General features: G+C 33.6%; 1 protein-coding gene and 1 long non-coding RNA gene across 2 annotated transcripts; one reads left to right on the top strand and one right to left on the bottom strand.

The window, feature by feature from the left end:
- The first annotated feature begins 1,100 nt into the window (after positions 1-1,100).
- On the top strand, positions 1,101-10,148 carry LOC141485501 (uncharacterized). The gene is made up of 3 exons (XR_012467247.1): positions 1,101-6,285; positions 8,929-9,182; positions 9,251-10,148. It is a non-coding gene; the product is annotated as an uncharacterized lncRNA (long non-coding RNA).
- A 2,288-nt stretch (positions 10,149-12,436) lies between these two features.
- Positions 12,437-13,683, bottom strand: LOC141485611 (uncharacterized). Its single transcript, XM_074182607.1, has 2 exons — positions 13,359-13,683; positions 12,437-12,656 (listed from the first exon to the last, which is right to left on the bottom strand). Exons 1-2 carry the CDS (start codon positions 13,558-13,560, stop codon positions 12,475-12,477), a joined length of 384 nt encoding a protein of 127 aa, XP_074038708.1. The 5' UTR covers positions 13,561-13,683; the 3' UTR covers positions 12,437-12,474.
- Between the last annotated feature and the right edge of the window lie 6,885 nt (positions 13,684-20,568).

Genomic DNA, 20,568 nt, shown 5'->3' with positions numbered 1-20,568 from the left:
TCGTAGCTGTTAAGTTTCCCAATTTAAAGCAGTGAGCAAGAGGGCATTACTAACTTTATTGAAGACACTGTTTTCATTCCAAAACAAAAATACTGTCTCCCAACGTGTGTTTTGCTAACCAAGTTAGCATCAACAGACAATGACTAGGACTATTCAGTTACCATCATCTTCTGATGATGCTAACTTGGTTAGCAAATGACGCATCGAAACACAATATTTTTTCTGGTGTGGTGTGGTTCTCAATAGATTAATTTTGCGTCAGAGCTTTCAATTACAAATATCAATATGAATTACTGTTTTCCAACAGGTTTGATAAGTTAGATAAAAGAGAGATCGATCTATAATGATTGCCTTTTGTGAGAGTTCCAATTTGATACTTCATCTCAGAAAACTTGTTTTTGCCATATTTTGATGTTTCTATGAATACAACCCTCTCATTTGAATATGAAATCAAAATAAGAACTCACCCTTCCATTCCGAACCCCTTCCAAAAGCCAATTTTCACATGCTTCGAAAAGACTCCTTGTCTATAAAAATCCCCACATTCACAATCCCAACGGACCATTCTATTTAAATGTGTTGATTCATGTTATTTCGACTTCGTCTATAAAAATTGTGAGAAGTTCTCGGTTTAAAAGGAAACGACAAACCCACAAATCAACGTTGAGAAGTCGCATTCATGCAAAACTTGCAAGGGTAAAGGTTTCCATTGACGTGGGAGGAAAGAATCGATGATGTGGTTTCTGAAGTATATATTTGGAACGAATGCTTCTTTTATAGTATTCCCGTGTTATCAGATTGTACAGTACTCGAATGTGAGTGAAACGATAAAAAGAAATCATTCCAAGAGAACCGAAAAGTAACAATTTCAGTATGAAATCCAATTTATCATTTCAAAATATAGCAATTCTAAATCTGTATGACGGAATTAGTCGATAGATTAGTCGATCTATAGGTAACGTATTCAAATAACACTTTACTGTAAAACTCCCACCAAACAATTCACAAAACCATAACACGAGTGTTACATATTTATCATTGTTATTTGATTACACCCTGTATATCGTTTTTAGTTGGCATTTGTTAGTAGTGATCAAGGTTGATGTGAAAATATAAGTTTTGTTGAAAAAAAAAAGTAAAGTTTTTGAAAGACGTCTGACTTTTCTAAAAGAATATAAAATTTCGTTCTTCGACCCGGAATAAATAATAATTTGCAGGTAATTCAAAAACATATGGTTCTTCGACCCGGAATAAATAAAAATTTGCAGGTAATTCAAAAACATATGATCCTTCGAGATATGCAAAGAAACAACACCATGGATCGCATGAATGCAAGCAAAGAAGAAAACATTAGAAAAAGGCTTATAGATCTAGAACTAGCCCTGAAAGTAGCAGAAATTGAAGAGAATAGTGATGAAAGTGAGTCAATGTCAATGCATCAGTCCCAAAAGCCTAACGTGGAAGATTGGATCGACGGAAAAACTCCATGGACAAACGGTCATGACCGTGAGGATAAGCATTCGATATTTATGGTAAAAGAAGATGAATTGGTAAGAGATTCTCATTCTGAAAATAGTCCGGAAAAGTATTCTACCCCTTTCTTTCATAACAATATGTATCAAATGACTCTTCCTCAGATGACAAAAATATTAACAAGGCAATCTCTGCCACGAGAACTTCCCTTTTTTGACGGAAATCCAAGTGAATGGCCCAATTTTATTTATCATTATAATAACGCTATTTGTGGATTTTCAAACGAGGAAAATCAATCTAGACTACAGAAGTGCCTAAAAGGAAATGCCAAAAAAATTGTTCAATCCCTTTTAATAATGCCACAAAATGTTGACAAAGTTATTGATTTACTGAAAAATCGTTTTGGTCGGCCAGATCAAATAATAATGATGTTGTTAGAGAAAATAAAGAAATTTCCACCCGTGAGAGAAGAAAAGCTTGAGTTATTCATAAAGTTTTGTGATGAAATCAAAAATTTTGTAGCTACTATAGAATCGCTCAATGAGGAAGAACATTTACATAATTCGATTCTAGTGAATGAAATAATGAGTAAATTACCAACCTCATATCTGCTATCATGGGTAGAACATCTTTTTGAGTTAGTAAAATCACGATTCAAACTAGTAGAATTAGGAAAGCGGCTTCATGAAAAGGCAAATGCGGCTAGTCAAATTCAAATTCCAAAATATGACATTCAGGAAAATACGTCAAAATCAAAATATGTCAAAAAAGGAGTTACTTTAGCAACGAGCAAGATATCTTGTATCTGCTGTAATAGAAATGTGCATCATCTTACAGAGTGTTCTGAATTCAAGTCAATGCCAGTAGATGGTAGGTGGTCAATAATAACGGAAAATAAGATATGCTTTTCTTGTTTGAGTTTTTATCATAATCTGAAACAATGCAGAAAACGAAAGGTATGTGGAGTCCAACAATGTCCAAAGTTTCATCATAAGTTATTACATAAAGACGTTCCTCAGACTATTAATGAAGCCAATAATGTTGATGACTCTGCCATTGTTGGAAAAAATTCTCACTTCATCAATAATAAATCCGTTCTACTGAAAATTTCACCGGTAGTTGTCACTTGTCGAAACAAAACAGCCAAAACTTATGCACTTTTGGATGACGCATCAACAATTTCTTCAATAAATGAAGAATTTGCTAATTATCTTGGTCTTGACGGTCCTATACAAAGTCTTTCTTTACAATGGACTAATGACGATTTGTTCCATCAACAAAATGATTCTAAAGTTGTTTCATTTACTATTAGTTCCAAAGACAATGGTCCCAATTTTCAGATGCGTCATGTACGAATAACGAAACTTTCTCTTCCCTCGCAGACAGTAGATTTCGATAAAATCAGGATGAAGTATCCATACATCCAGGACAAGATTTCACCGTTGAAAGATGCTCAACCCAGGATACTCATCGGACAAAATAATTGGCCACTTCTAGTTAACAGAAAACTCATTTCTGGACCAAGGAATGGACCCGCCCTAAGCAAAACATTATTGGGATGGGTAATTCATGGAAATTTGGATGTCTTAAGTAGAAATGAACACATCGTCTGTCATATCAGTACCCACGTTCTCCGAAGAAGGATGATTTGGATATTCTACACGAAATGGTTAAAGAAAATTGGAAATTGGAAACTGTTCAAAGTATGTCTGATAAAGTTTTGTCGATTGAAGATAAGAGAGCACAACATATTTTGGACACAACAATGCAACGAAGTGGAGAGAGCAGGAACTTTGCTGACTTGGTAGGATATTTACTGTACTGACAAAGGTAATACTTCGAAACCGCAGTCTGCAGGTGATCTACTTTCTGGATGAACCAGAAAAATCTGCCGTACCAGTGGCGGCGCAAGATCAAAACTTAATGCGGTCAAGGTACATTTCGCGAGGCCCTCTAGTGATGCAAGAAGAAGGGTTTATAAACTAAAAAAAAAATCAAATAAAACAATTTTTTATTCAGGAACACCAAAACTTCTACTTGTGTACTTTTTTGGAACATTAAACAACAAAATTGAAAATAAACATAATCGACTCAAAAGTAATAAAAAAATAATGTCTGGGTTGCCGTATTACAATCCCAGTCAAAGTCACTGACACTGTTATTTACACATTTTAAAATTGAAGAAACAAAATTTTTTTTTGCTGAAACAAATGCCCATTTTCTTGCTTTATCTCTATCTCTTTTAGTGGCTAAGCCTGACATGATTGATAAATTAGAATGATTGATAAAAAGAATGCACCAATTTCGTGTCCATGACCTGTTAAAAAAATTAAAATAACATCATTAATAATTATCATAATATAATATAATAATTATCATTATTATTATAATTATTATATTATATTATTAATAATAATAAGTTTTGAAATATTTCAAAACTTCTTTGACATCTGTCGAAGAAGTAAAGGAATAAAATATCAAAAAAGGAATAACTGCGAATATATTCGAATTTTTCATCCATTTCTGAAGACGAAGGCAGATTTTGGCCTCCGAAACATAAAATATAAATATTATTTCTTAATATTTTTTTTATAGGCAAAATTTTTAAATACGACAAGTTACTGATAAATAGAAGATTTTTCTTGGTGAAAATACTTTGATTTTTACGCAGTAACTCATCAGGGTAAACTTAAAAGTTTGCCCTTCTACACTTGTAAGTGCCACCAAGATTTAGCCAAAGCCTCGGTAGATATTAACATTATCCTGAGGTGGGTTAAAGGGCACGACAGGAGTAAAGGTAATCGCATTGCCGACTCTTTAGTCAAGAAAGCGGCTGGACTAAGGATTTTAGGACCCAGTGGCACCCACGGCCTGATGACTTCGACAATTGCGGAACTAGTCAAATGTTACACCCATGCTCAATCTTTAAAGAGATATGATGAAATCAAAGGATGTTATCTTGCCAGGATCACCTTGGGCGACCCTAATTGTTATTTGTATTAATATTCATATGAAAATTCGAGCAATTGCTAATATTGAAGGGATTTAATTTGTTCAAAATGCTTGATATATTCAAATGCCTTTTGTTGAAGTCATATCAAGAAATTGAAATTATGATGCACTGTTTGGAACCTTTGGTGTAGTAATGAATATAACTGAAGTTACCAAGTCACCAAGTGATCATCTTCGAAAGGAAGATCAAACAGTTTGATCGAAATACGTGTCGAGGTGATGAAATAACGGTTTGGTGTTGGGAAGAACTCCAGTAATATTCAAGAAAATGAAGTTTTCGTTTGACATCGATTGTTTCCATCTGAAATACGGCAAATGCTATGGCCCTTCTGATTTTCAAAATTGGACGGATTTGAAAATTTGACAATCTCAATCTGAGATTTCCAAAACTGTTGATACCGACAGGCTGAATCAAACTCTTATCTTTTTTAATTCACAAATAATGTGTTACGTGGAGTATGGGATGGCCTTGAAAATAAATATTGCCCATACAACAGCAGATTTTTGTGCCCGATTACAACAAAAGTTCTTTAATATGTGTTTTGAAATTTGATATCCTCACAAACAACATTTCTTTCTTGTCGTTCATTAGATTAATTGACAGTTAGTTAGTTTCCTCGTCTACATACACCGGCTAACCAAATGAATTTGCTGCCTAAAAATGAAGCAAAATGAGTTCATACTTCTATATCCTGCAATAGTAATATTTTGTAAAAATTTCGTTCAGCATTAGGAATGTTTCATTTTCCTGATGAATTTGTTGATCTGCTCGCTGTTGAAGACTTCTGATTTCTTCATTCTATAATGAACATTTTCCGTTTCAATAAACGCGACAACCTTCTGAAAAGTGGCTATTTTCACACGCTCATTCACCAAAATGGTACTTTTCAACATGAAGTAGATGCTACTCAAAGTAGAGGACCAGTTTCAGATTTTTGCGCCAAATTAGCCAAAATTACATCATCTGTAAAAGTTTTGCATTACTTCATATTCATCAATTTCGCACTCAAATCGTAAACTTTTTCGTCAATGCACTTTGATTTTCCAGGCAATGATTGTGTTGATGTAGCAGCCGCTGCTACATTTGAAATTCCGTTAGGCACATTTTCGAACTACTATCGCTGTTACTTTCCATTGTTTATTACGATAATTACGAACAAACACCATGCAAACTTTCCAAAATCAAAATGCCAACTCATTTCACGTCAAATAACTGCCAGTCGTTATTTCGCTGCTATAATAATGATCAACCGCATTAATCAAAAACACACCTACCAAGATTATCATATTAACAATGACAACGATGTGATTCTTTCCGGCCGGAAAGTACGTACTTTCTGGACTAGACCGAAAAAATGCTATTTTCTAAAAAAAAATTGTGTCAAAAAAATTATTCAATTGATATTTAAAAAACAAAAATGCGAGTTAGAACTGAAACCTCTGGCGTAGAATGAATCCGAAACAAGAACACAGTTTCTATTTCAATACCTGACTACCACTTGGTTGGTGAAACGCGGTCGAGAAGAGTATCGCGTGATGTACCAACTAAAATCAAACGTTTCTCCATGCAGTAAATTCTGGAACGGCATCCAACAACTATTCAGTTCATCAATCTTACGCAGTAACTTATCGGGGTGAACTAAAAAGTTTGCCCTTGTACACTTTTATAAAGTTCTCCATTATAATTTTTATATTTTTCAGATTGTGGAAGGTAACAAATATCCAAAAAAGGTCGATAAAAAACTGATTTTTTCCTCCACATAAAATGACTTTCGTTGAATATCAATCCCAATATCATAGGTAATGACTAAATCAAATTCAGTATAACTTTTGGTGTGTCATAAGAATCACATAAGTTTGTTTGGTTTTTTTGTACTTGTGATACACTGTTTGAAACTCTTGGTGTATAGTAATGAATATTACTTGAGTTATATTCTAACATCAAACCGTTATTTTCAACACCTCGATACATGTTTCGATTACCAAGTGATCTTCATCAAGAGAAATATTAAACTAAATCAGCATGCAATGTTGTCCTTATTCATACCATAGATACTACTGCTGTGTACCTGCTTCTTAATTGACTTACTAGTGAGGTAAATCTGATAACTAAAACTATTTCAACAAGTTATTCAATAAACTATTAGGTATTGGTCAACCATCGTTATTCATATTATTATGTTGACTCATTTCTGAGCTCTCATAGGCATCTAATTGTCTGTTGTTGTTAACTTGTCTAACTAATGTCTATGGAATGTTTTTGGTGTGAAACATGATGGGCGACTGCTGATTTTTCAGGTCTTCCATATTTTAGGTGTGCTGAGTGTTCCTTATAACTTATTTCAATATATCTTTCACTCTGTCTATAATATTGTGCATCGCAGTCCTTACATTTGATTTCGTAAAATCCAGACTTTTCCGAATTCTTGACTTTGTCCTTCGGAATTTTTCAACCTTGGTTTTCGTCGTTTCTGAAAGTAGAAATTTCCTTCATTCTCAACCTGAACGTTTCATAATGAAAAGAGAAATGAAAATTTCTATGTTTTTTACAACTTTTATTTGTAACTAACGTTACTGCAGTTTCGTTCTATACGGACATTCTCAAACTCATTCTCAAACAATAAACTAACAATGATGCATTACATTCGCCATTATATACCAACTCTGTAGGTACTAATAGAAATAGACGTACTAGACTTGATTGAGTACCTGAATTTACAGTTCACAATATGGATGTGCCAATTTAAAAACCGGAGAGTAAATTGAATCGATTTGATCATTTAACAGGTTTCACCCGCAATGTTTATGCTTGTGAATTTTCAAGGATTCTAAATAATTGAGTTTGCAACCCTTCCTTGCATAGTGCAGAATTTCCGTATCGTTCAGATTCGGAAACTTGTGGTTGCATGCTCATTTTTTTTCATTTTTTCCTAGTCTGAAGGACCTTTCATGTTCAGCATACCGTTTTTGGAAATTTTGGCCGCATTGTCCCACATAAACACTATTACACTCCGGACACTTAAGCTTATAAACTCCAGATTTTTCCAACTTGTCGACCTTATCTTTGGCATTGAAAAGGATAAGGTCGACACGTTGGAAAAATAAGTTTGAGAATGTCCGTATAGGACGAAACTGCAGTAACGTTACTTACGAATAAAAGTGGTAAAAAACATAGAAATTTCCATTTCTCTTTTCATTATGATCACCTTCCACATAGTAATAGCTACATCCATCAATTTATTGAACATTTTATGTCTTATACTATCATCTAAAATTCCCCTCGAGGAGACGTTACTGACTGCTATTTTCTGTATTGTCACATTTTTTTTGTAAACCTCTCATGTGTAAGAGGAAACGTCAAAAGACGATGGACTAGAAAATTCAACCCAGCACGTTTCTGATGTTAATAGTGATGTGACTGTCGATAATATACCTGTAAATGTTTGTTTCTTTACCAGAACATCATCAAATTGAAGTTTTCTTTAATTTTCTAACTAATACGTGAATTTTATTAATGGAAGTATGTTATGTAAAAAAACAAAGTCCTCAATATTCGATTTTTTGTAGCACACCTAAAATATGGAAGACCAGAAAAATCATGTTTTGCACCAAAACCATTACAATGACTGTAGTTCATCAAGATTAGTTGGACAAGTTAATAATAATAGGCATCCAGACGCCAATGACAGTCAACATAATATTATTATTAATAATGATGGTCGACCAATACCTAATAGTTTACTAAATAGCTTGTTTAAATAGTATTTTTAGTTATCTGAGTCACCTGACTAGTAGATGAGACAGCATTCTGAAATTAATAATAGGACAATTGAGACGCAGAGAAGCAACATTGTATGTAGATTTAGTTTAATCATCCTTTTGAAAATGATCACTTGGTGAATGAAACACGTCTCAAGGTGTTGGTGTTGGGATGGAACCCCAGATTTTTTTTATCACAGTCACTAGTCTGTCTGGTAACTTGGCTGTTTTTACTTACGAAAATGTTATAACTATTTTTTGGCCATTCTCATATTTGCGAAAACAGAGTACCTACGTTCCATATCATTTTGAAATATAACGAAAATTTGTCTGATTGAAATCCAGGGAAAATTGAAAAGCAATGAATCTTCCATGAGACAGCCAATAAAAAATTCGCGGAAGGAAAGTTATGAGAATTAAAAAGGATTTCTATATAAAACATTCCAGAGCAATTTTTCATAATTCTTGACAGCATACTCGCTATTACTTGATGGATTTCCAATCACCTCAATTTCAAATTAGACTTGGGTTTGACTTTACCCTCTTCATTCTGAGAGAGTTGTATTATAAACTTGACAGATTTGCAAAGTTGAATACGGCCAGATCCATAGGGACTTTGGATTTCATTGCGAATAAAAATGAAATGAAATATCCCGTAATTATTATTGTTTTTCTCTTTTCCAGCATCAATGTCAAGAGAAGGTTGACTCATTAATGAATGATCAAAATGTTTTTAATGAAAATTTTCATTCTTTCATTGTCAACTAACAGTCTATAACACATATTAGAACAATTTAAAAAAGTTTCAATTTGCAATATGATAAAAATGTTTCCAGAAATTAATTAATGTAGCATAAAATCAATTCAACATGTGAACGAGAAACTCTCACTGAATCTGAAAAATCAAGCACGATGAAGTATAGAGTGGTTTAAGAAAAGTAAGGAAATCATCATCAGATGTTAAAATTAGAAACTCTTTTGTTCAATTTTTACATGTACCTTACAGATATCAAAAATCGTGGAGAAAGTCCTAAACCAACATATCCTCAAATATTTGGAAGGCTTCAACATCTTGACTGTTCATCAATATGGCTTTCGGAAACAAAGATCTTAACAGGCGACCTTCCATCGTGTGTCTCCTGGTGTTTCTCAGGGATCCACATCATCTTCAACCCTATTTTTATTTTATATCAATGACTCATTGGGAAAAACGAAGAATCCATAATATTGCTTTGCTGATGACAGCACCCTTCATTCCATATGGATTCCAGGACATCGGATGCGTATGCACATCTTCGTCGGCAGCAGGAGGTTGCATATCTCAATAAGCATCAAGAAGTGATTTCGAATTGTGGTGAAAGTAACCAGATTAAATTCAATGCCTCAGAAACCCAGACTAATGAAATGTACTTTTATTCAGCTGATAAAAATTAATAATTACATAATTCTCATAAAAATTTTGATTTCTGGATGCATTTCGGTAACACCGTAGCTTTCTCGGTAGAAATTAATGTTAAACACTGGGCTACAGTTTGCATCTACAAAAATAGTAGGTACCTAACTCAACAGGTTGATAGTAAAAGTGATACCAGGTAAAATTTGTAAACCAATTACTTTATCATTTCTTGGACATCAAGTAAATATTTTAATATTGATAAAATTATTCGTATTATGAAAAAAAGTTCAACAATGTAAGCGGTCAACATCTCATTGCTCGTTCAGCGGAAACCCAAATGTTCACCCTTAGTCATATCCAGTGACTCCAGCAAGTTCAACTTCTGTCCTTTAGCTTCTACATAGAGTATATCGTACATAGTGTTGATATCGTGATCGTTCTCCAAAAGATGGCACGCTTAGGTGAAATTGATCTTTTTCAGCTCAAAACATCACCCACAGAAACATAAATTAGCAGCTTACCACAGTATGAGTCACAGACTAATCAACATATTAATGTCCACAGAGATTTTCAATAAAAGAGGTCAACTCTGATAAAACAAATTGCAGTGAGTAACAACTACAACCCGAATGTAATTCATCACATCATTTATTGAAATCGTTAAAAAAATGCTATTTTTATATATATATATATATATATATATATATATATATATATATATATATATATATATATATTTATTATATTTATTATATTATATATTTATTATATATTATATATTAACCAAAATACAATAATGGCACCTTTAAGATACTCACATAAACCGGAAAATCATCAGATGAAATAAAAAGACTGCTAAATAAATAAAATATCAACATAGCATATAAGACTGGCAACTCCTTGGGTAGACATATGAAGAACAGCAAGTCACAGATAGATAAGGTTAAAAGATTTACTGTCTACAAAATAACACGATGATCATGCCCAAAAATGTATGAAGAACGGACTTCAATAAATGCTAAAACGAGAATTTCCCAACATGAAAGAAGTTATGAACTAAACAAGGCCAATTCAACCTTTGTGTGATATCTTTTGAAGATCGATCATGATTTCAACACTGAGTACGACCTACTTCATGTAGAAGATCAGGAACAGAAGTTGATCCTGCTGGAGTCACTGGAAATAAATACATAATGATAAACGTTCGGGTTCCCTGCTAATCGAGCAGGGAACCCGAACGTTTATCATTAGTGGTCAGGAGGCTGACCACTTACTATTGTTAAACCTTCTTTCAAAAATGTTCCTGATGTTCAAGAATTGAAAGTGTAATTGGATTGAAAATTCTACCTGTTTGAAGGTGGTTCATAATGTTTCATGGTGAATTTCATCAATTCTGACTTCCATTGTCTAATATTATATAATTTGATTTGAAATCACTGAAAGAATCAATTAAATTAAAATGAATAGCTCAAAATGACAATTATATTTGGCAAAAAAACCCTGACATCAAATTACAATATATTTAAATACAAGCAACAATCGAAAATTACAAAATAAAGAATAAAAATTATAGGATTTCAAGCCGAGTTACTTCACGACGTTTCGATTGTTAGTGTCCACAATCGTTTTCAAGTGATGACTGATGAAAGTCTAAACTCATGAAATTCTACCTCCCTCAAAAAAATATACCAGGATATACAACAGGAATTCAGCGAATTCTACAGGAAATGCCCCCTATATAAGCGACAGCAGGAATATTTGTTAATTGTACGTGACAATTCCGGTCTTTTAATTCCTTTAGAAATAACAAGTTTTAGACCAGTAACTGCAACCGAACTGCAGTTTGTTATTTCAACAGGAAAATAATAATGTAACGAAATAACTGGAATTTTCCAGTTATTTTGATGACCTACCTTACTTTTACCGGAGCTGTAATTTCGATTTAACAGGAATTTCCTGTTTAATAGACAAACTAGACAGTTGTATTCGAAGCTTCAGACCTCAGTTTTTACAAGAATTTCCAGTAGTTTACCCTTAACTAAAACAGGAATTACTTTACTCACACCGGAAATGTAGTGTCGATTCAACAGGAATTTTCCGTTGAATCAAAGAACTTTCCTTTATATATTACAGTACTAGTTAGTTGTATTCGAATCTTATTACCCGAGCTTTTACGGGAATTTCCTGTAGTTACCTAGTATTTAAATGGAATTTCTTGTATTTTCTATTTAATTACCTTCCTTCGTATTTTTGACAGTAATTTCCATCTGTAGTTTACATTTTTTTCCATGGAATTTCACTAGAAGTTTCCAGTTAGATCTACCGTGAAGCATTGTTGTGATTTAGGGTACTTCCTGTCAGTATTCGTTGAATATCAGTATTGAGAGACTTCATAAAAAATATAAAGAAAAATTTTCCCTGATTCCGGACACATTAGCGAATTTCATTCCGGAATTACTGTCTACCAACGCTCTTATTTTGTTCTAGGTGAAATCAACCACTAATAAAATTCACCCTTTGAATAACAGCGAACTTCATATGAAAAATAGGTACTTGACAGGTTTATAAGGTTTGCTCTTCTTTGAAAGACACCTCTAGGGGTGCCGTCTGGTATATTAAAGCAGACTATGTACAATACCCATTAAACAGAGTATGCACTTCTAATATGGTTCGGGTATAAAAAATATGAAATTCAGAATGTTCAAGTTTAGATTTGTTTATTGAAAAAACAATGTTTTTTTTTTCATAATAAATGTTTCATAATAAATAGTTACTTTACTTCGTTATAATGTGAACAATGTGAAGTTATAAACATGATAAGAAGATAATAATTCTCATAACAAATAAAAAATACCTTCTGCAAGCTTCAGCAGCTCCTTCAAATTGGTTTTCATGTAGGTCACTGAGGATGAGTCTATGCGAGTCTTGATGGTATTTAATAACCTTTCCTTCGTCAGGGGAAATGTCCTAGTTAGTGCCTCAGGATGGTCTGGGTATATATCATTGAAGTCAGCAACTAAAAGAAAGACAATAACATTTACAAATCATTACTAGGTATCTTCAAATTTGGACCTATGTATAAAGAATACTATGGATAGATTCCATTAAGTGAGTCATTAAAACCTGGAACCTTTTTCAAAATATACGAATATAGGCTTTCACAGCTGGCGTCAATGTTTTGGTTGATTTCTGGGTTTTGCCGGACCACAGCAAAACCCCACGGCAAAACCCACTCTTTAGTTATAGGAACAATGTACTATTAAAGCTTGGGAAACAATTTCAAAAGCATTTTAAGGAAATGATCTAATGCACTGACATTTGTTTTATACCAGATTTTTGAAAGTCCTAATATATATGTGTTAGATCCTAATTTATTTATATCTATTTTTATAATTAATAATTTTGATAATATAGTTAAACCAAATGAGTAATCATACAGATTTACGATTGAAACGTTTACATGAATGATTTACACTAATCAAAATAGTCAAATCGTATATAATGTCCTTTCAATAATTTTTCGGAAAATAACTATTTGAAACTATTACCGTTTTTGTTATAAAATAGGTATCAAATTTTGCTACGTTTATATTATTTTTTGCTTGTACGGTTGGCAACACTTAATGTTTATTCGTTGCTTGACGATTACTACAATGAACATTGTTTTAGTGACAGACACTTCATAGTCAAACAATGTGTAATAATAAAATTTACTTACTTCTGAATGTTTCAATGTAATTGGCCAAACCCCATCCTCTTCCGTAGCCGGCGACATCATCGGCGCTGGCTTCTACTTCCATCGAATCAGTCGGTTCACCAATTACTGTATAAATTGTCTCTCCCCCATTTTGGATTTGATCCAAGTCTGATACACTAGGAACCAAATAGTATACATATACAGAACTTGCAGCTCTTGACATAATTATTTTTCTGATAAGTTTCACAATCACTCCACTTGCCACTCATCACATATGCATATCCAATGACCAACACGAATGATGGCTTCCGCGTCGGAGCGTACTGCCCCAGAGTACCGGATTGAATTGTGGGATTCACGGGAATTCTGTTAACGACGTTCTAAGCTGTTAGAACAGTGGCCTGGATCGTAGAGATAACAGGAATATAATATTACATGTATTAAAATACTGTTAGTTGAACAAGATTTATTCCGGTAGAATAATCTAAATATATTCAAGGAAACCAAACATTCCTGTTGAATTCGATGTGTCCATAATGTTAGTCGTACAAATTGGGTTGGGTTATTTTCACAAAAATATTATATTTCACTAGATATTCCTGTAATATTCAATTTGTTTTATTCCGGTTGCACGTATAGTTCTAACCTACGTATGTTTTACAGTCGTGGCTTGTAAACATAGCAAAATATTATTCTAGATACACAGGAAATATTCCTGATTAATCAAAAGTGCCTTATTACTGCTATACTTAACGTTTTTTCTGTTCATAAGACTCAAGTAACTTTAACCGGAATCGGCTTGTTAGATTGCAAGTACAGATTGTTATCAGAACGTTTTTTTTCTGTTATGATAACAATAGTTGCGTTTAAACAACAGGAATTAATTTAACCGGAAATTCCCGGGATTCGTTTTTTTTAGTGCTGGTTTCGCTTTCACCATCAACTGTAGCCCAGTGTGGAATATTTATTTTTAGCGAGGAAGCCACGGTGTTAGCGAAACGCGTCTACAAAAAATGTTTGTGAAAACTGTGTCATGTGTCATGAAGCATGAATAATTTTATGATATTGTGAATTTCACAATGATATAACCATTATTTCAATAATCAAAATGAGTAATGTGTACATTTTTTCCATTCATTAACACGTTTTTATTAACTTTACCTGTATGTATGTATGTATGTTTGTTTGTTTGCTTGTAACTCTCAAGTTCGGGATCTGTATTTGACAGAATTATCGACATTATTGCTTGATCTATTCGCGGACAGATGGCGCTGTACGTAACCTTCTTGATATATCAACATTATTGCTTGACCTATTCGCGGGTAGATGGCGCTTTACGTAACCTCCTTGATATATCGACATTATTGCTTGACCTATTCACGGGCAGATGGCGATGTACGTAACCTTCTTCATATAATTCGAACTCACTTCACTTGAAAAGAGTATTTTTTTATTGACACGTGCGCCTGCTGCCTTGATTGTAACCCTCCTTTGCACGCCGTTTCAGTTCGATGTTCTTTAAAAGCGTGTTTTTTAGTTTTTTAAACTATATTTATTTATCACTCATTGGCCATATCAAATGAGATTTTTGAACACACACATGTATGATAATGGTGAAAAAAGGTTTTGGTTTTCTACTTCTCCATCTCTAAACAAAAAAAATGTGGGAATCTTTCAAAGAAAAAAGTAATCAATTTCAAAAAAAGATAACTCTATACAAAGATGTGTAGATTATGCGAAGGAGTAACTTTCAGACACAAACTGGAAGAAAAAGTCCTCCTGAATAATAACAAATATTTTTATATGAACACTGAATCATACAAAACCAATTTTTTTCTGTTCAGTTTGTATTCCAAACATTCGTTTTAAAATGAATAATGGCATATAATAACGAAATATTTGTTTGGAGGTGATTGACAATGTTTCATAATGAATTTCATTACTCCGGACTTCCGTTATCTAATATTATATAGAATGATTTGAAATCCCTGAAAGAACCAATACAGATGAAAAATTAAAAACGAAAGCTGAAAATGACAATTATATTAAGAAAAAAAACCTGAAATGAAATTACAGTGGAATAAAATACTAATAAAAAATAGAACAAATAAAAAATTTAAGTGAAAAATAGAACAATTAAACGAAAAATAGAAAATAAAAGTAAAAAATAGAACATCTGTTTTGATCTGTTTTGAATCCGTTTTAAATCTGTTAAAAAATTAATAAATCAAATAAATAAATAAATAAACAATAAAATAAATGAATAAAATAAAATAAAAAATAAATGAACAAAAATAAAAATAAATAAATCAAGAGATTCCAAGCCAATTTACTTCACGACGTTTCGATTGTTAACAACTACAATCGTCTTCGGGTGATGACTGAACTAATTTCTCCGAGAGATTACTATTCACGGGTGATTCGTGTACTTTCACTTATCTCCTCTTTCCGCATCATCGGTTTACCGGGAAATGACCATTTGGCGAAAGTTGGCCCTTTTTCGCTTCATAATGGGTTACCATATGTTGCGTATCTCTACGCTAGCTAATCGGCAAAATTGCCGCTACTGGTAAACAGAAAATCCTCACTGGATGAAAGAAAAACACACGCAATACTAACAAAAGGTTAATGTTTGAGCAGAGATTTTAGGAAACCATATTATTGGTCCCTTTTCCATTGAGGGCAACTTAAATGACGATAATTATTTGGCACTACTTCAAAATGATGTCATTCCGAATTTATCAAATTTATATCCTGATTCAGGAAACCCTCAAGTTTCAATGAATACGATAGGTTTCAGCAGGAGGAGCACCACCACATTTCCAAGTTAATGTCCGGCAATACCTTGATACAACATTTCCCGATTGGTGGATAGGGAGGCAAGGTTCGATTGAATGGCCGGCGCGATCACCTGGGCTTTCATCATTAGATTTCTTTTTATTGGAAGCAATGTGTACAAAACTGAACCTTCAGATTTTATTGACTTGAAGCAACGAATAACGCTTGCGATTAAGTCGGTCACGTCTAATATGTTGAATAATGTTAAAAGACAGTTTTATTCGAGATTAGGATGTTGGCAAGACGTTCGAGGTGAACATTTTGAACATCTACTTCGTGAACATCCTTATTTCTTTTTCGTATTCTACATTTCATTACGTTTTTCATTGCATTTTAGTTTTTGTGTGTATTTAATCAAATTTCAGTGACCACAAGATTTAAATTTATTTTATTTCAATTGTTGCAATGAACTTGAAAGCAATAACATTTTTGAATAGAGAATGAAGAGACCTTTCAAACTATTTATCACACACCTATACTTCCCATTTAATAAATTGGAGGTTGTTGAAGGGGTTTGAAAGAAGGGGTGGCATTTTTACGTTGAAGAATGTCAAATTATAATTTACATTTGACGTATTTTGGGATTTCTTTCTAATATGTACAGTAACCGAAATAATGAATGTATTCCGTTTGGCTTTTACACACTGTATATACATATCAACTGGATTCTTCAACTCAAACTGGTAGTAATAAAATTTTATCGCGGCTCTTGACGCGAACGACCACAACATTTTCCACTTCAACTTATTACTCCATGTCCCTACAACACATCTACGAATTCGGAATTTTTCCCAACCGAAAATTACCCTCGATTGAGGCGTTCGAAGTGAAATATGAGTCAACTGACGGCCTAGCTTTCACGCCATCATTATTCATGTCTTCATCCATAAAAAAAAAAGAAATTCGAAAAGCTGTCGATGTACGACGGCACAGCCATTAGACCTGAAATATGACTGGGGCGGAGTCACACTTTTCATTTTTGTAATAATCTCCCATCTGACAAATTTGGCTTTTGTAACACAGGTTGCTACTTGGAGAATACCGACAAGCAGCGACAATGGTGTCAGTCTGTTTTAAAATGTGTTTCACCAACTTGGTTTGGATTTTCTTGAAAAAGTACTCTTCTCAGTTCAACCGTACTGTATATCGATAGTCCAGTTATGCGAAATGAGAATGATTCATTGAAGGAGCTGTTTATTGGGAGATATTGGTTCATTGCTGAATAGACTAGAGCAGGATTTATACATTTGTTGGGGCGGTATTAAAATGGAAAATATACTATTTGTTCAGAGTAAAGGTCTCAATATACAGGGCGTTCCAACGAAAACTTGACCTCCCCTATAAGTCAGAAACGGACGTGTAATCGAAAATTTCAAAGAACACGTCAATTTTTATTTCTAGAATGACTGATTCTGATATGGAAATCATACCCAAAACCACCCCCCTGCGGTCAGCAACTACCCCTCCTATTTTTTTAATGGCACGGGGGTCAAGTGGTACATCATTTGGAACGACTTTTGTCCCTCTATAACCTCTGTAATTTTTTTTTTAGAAATTGCTCCATTCCTCATTAAGAAATTAAATGTTGAACGTTTGACTTGAGAAAAAACAGAAAATTTGCTCTCATTCATTTTAATGAGGAAATCAACAACAAATAATATCAGTGGAAACGAAAGGACCTCCACTTAGTTCCATACTATAATACAGTCTACTATCGAAAGCGTTCCGTACATTATTCAAGATTTCCGGAGGCAGCAATTCCCGAACAATTTTCTGTCGCAGGTCTTCTAGATTTGTAGACTTACTAGAGTACACTTTCGACTCCAGGTGTCCCCACATAAAGAAGTCCATCGGTCCAGGTGATGTCCAACAACTGTCTCATTCGAACATCAAAAGGTTGGGGGTGCATCATCCTGTTGGATGATGCACCCCCAACTAAATTGTCATCATTTTCTAAAATTTGTGTAATCATAGGATCTACACAGTCTTGTAATAGATGTTAGTATGTGTCTCCATTGAGAAAACCTTCGACAAGGAATGGTCCAACAATATGATTACGGAGAATGCCGGCCCAGATATTCAAATTTTGTGGAGTTTGTAAATGTGTTTCCATCACCACATATGGATTTCATCGCTCCAGTAATGACAATTATGTCTATTCACTTCACCATTCAACATGAAAGAACTTTCGTCTGAAAAACCTGCATTGCATAATATGTTTGGGTTATTGGTCAATTACATTACATTACAATCAATATTACAAATTAAATAAATTCTACAAATCTAGAAGAAAAAGACCTGTGACATCTTCAATAATGTAAGGAACGCTTTCGAAAGTAGACTGTATTATTGTATGGAACTAGATGGAGGTCATTTTGAACACTTCATCCGTTAATTGTGTTGCCATTGATATTACTTTTGTTGATTTCCTCAATAAAATGAGCGATAGTGAATTTTTATTTTTTCTCGAATAAAACGTTCAACATTTGACTGATCAGTAACGAATGGACTAATTTTGAAAAAAATCCCAGAAGTAATAGAGGGACAGAAGCCTTTTCAAATAATATATCACCCGACCCCCCATGCCATTAAAAAAATACGGGGTGTAGTTGCTGACCGCAGGAGGGTGAAGTTTCGGGTATGATTTCCATATTAGAATCAGTCCCGCTAGAAATAAAAATTGACGTGTTTTTTGAAATTTTTGATTAAACGTCCGTTTCTGACTTACAGGGAGATCTAGTTTCCGTTGGAACGCCCTGTATTAGTGGCACCTAACATAAGTAATTATTACTATCATTATCGAAGATCAATAATCTATAGCTTGTTTTTTTAGATTTATAATTGAGGTTTTACTTGTCATATCAATAAAATAATCATATAACCATAACGACGAGCTTTATTCATGTCAAATGTATAAAGCCATATAATATTCTGCATGGCAGAATTGCCAGAGACAAAAAATTCACAAAACTCCAAGAAAAGGTCAGGCCTGTTCGCAAGGAGGGAAAATTTCGACCCAGAAGTCATCGCAAAACCTCCAGCTCTTCGAGCAGTGGTGTCATCAGGTCATCACCTAGTGTTTTAATAGGAATGGGAGTCAATCTGCACCTCATTTGAAACGGCTTGATAAACACCCTATATACCTAAGATACATCCCTGAAGTATATCCTGTCAATTCTACATCAAAAATAACATGTCTACGAAATAAAAATCATTGTGAAAATTCCATAGTTATCATCATGGATAGGTCCAACATATATCCAACAATTCCGAACTGCATCAAATGAATATTCTCACGAATATGGGCCACGAAATTAGTAGCATTCGGGACAGCGGTTGAAGTGACAGCGTGTCTAGAGGGAAATTAAGCCAGATATGAGTAAGTGATATGATCTTGTTCGGTCGGTAAACTCGGTACCTTGTACAATGTGCACCAATACCGCCTTCCTTGGGGAAACAACGTGCCCTGTTGGTAACAGCGACTAGGTATTTTCCCACACTCGACAAATATCAACGATCGCAACTATCATGCAGGTTGAAAAGTAGAAATCGAGGACATGTGATTTATTTTAATACTGGAGAACACTGAAATTTCCCACGTGACCTCTGTTTCGATATATTGGGCCCATTTCCCCTTATAAACGAATAAAATTTGAATCCCATGTCACCAAATTCAAATGGATTCTATAGAAAAATGCACATTTGATATGATTGATAGATAGATAGATAGAAAGATATATTTATTTCAACATAACATTTCTTAATCATTCATAGAAGTGGCAGAATACTTTTGTCGAAAGGAAAATTGTAAAAATATCAATATGTGTACATATACATCTAAAAATGAAACATTCAAAGTGAATAGCTTCAAATTTCAAACAAGATTACAAACATTTAAAAATGTCCGTCATATTGCGCATGATTATTGAAACTAGAGATAATTTCTATAAATACATATTATATTGTACAGCTCGATTTCCAGTAAAATTTTATTCAGTAATTTCTACAGGCCAGAAAATATTCACCAGTATTGTAGGGTTCTAGATTACATAAGAATTATCTTACAGATTTCAGAAATATGTTAGCAACGACAATAGCTTTAATGTATTTTGGAAGATCATAATAAAATTTAATTTGTATGGATGGTCTCATGAATGTGTTTTGCAATGAATGTCAAAATGGCCCTGACGATTGATAATAAATTTTATTGATTTATAAATATAGATTGCTGACACAGTAAATAGTAGTGAGTAAGATTAAACTTAATCTTCCTCTTGAAGATGATCACTTGGTGATCGAAACACGTGTCAAGGTGTTGAAAATAACGATTTGGTGTTGGAAAAAACTCCAGTAATATTAATTTCATTATGTTTGGGTGAATTGAAAAAAAATG

The sequence above is a fragment of the Leptinotarsa decemlineata genome, unplaced genomic scaffold, assembly GCF_025532065.1.
Source record: "Leptinotarsa decemlineata unplaced genomic scaffold, Ldec_3_MD MMD2_tig00026328_RagTag_RagTag, whole genome shotgun sequence".
Lineage (NCBI taxonomy): Eukaryota > Metazoa > Arthropoda > Insecta > Coleoptera > Chrysomelidae > Leptinotarsa > Leptinotarsa decemlineata.
The sequence above is the reverse complement of the archived record's forward strand: the minus strand, read 5'-3'. Positions and strand labels throughout refer to the sequence as shown.

Bases quoted from the DNA above. Each gene is read 5' to 3' on its own strand.
- LOC141485611 (XM_074182607.1), bottom strand. From the start codon at position 13,560: ATGTCAAGAGCTGCAAGTTCTGTATATGTATACTATTTGGTTCCTAGT. The intron at 12,657-13,358 runs GTAAGTAAATTT...TCTTTCTTTTAG, and splicing joins TTACATTGAAACATTCAGAA to TTGCTGACTTCAATGATATA.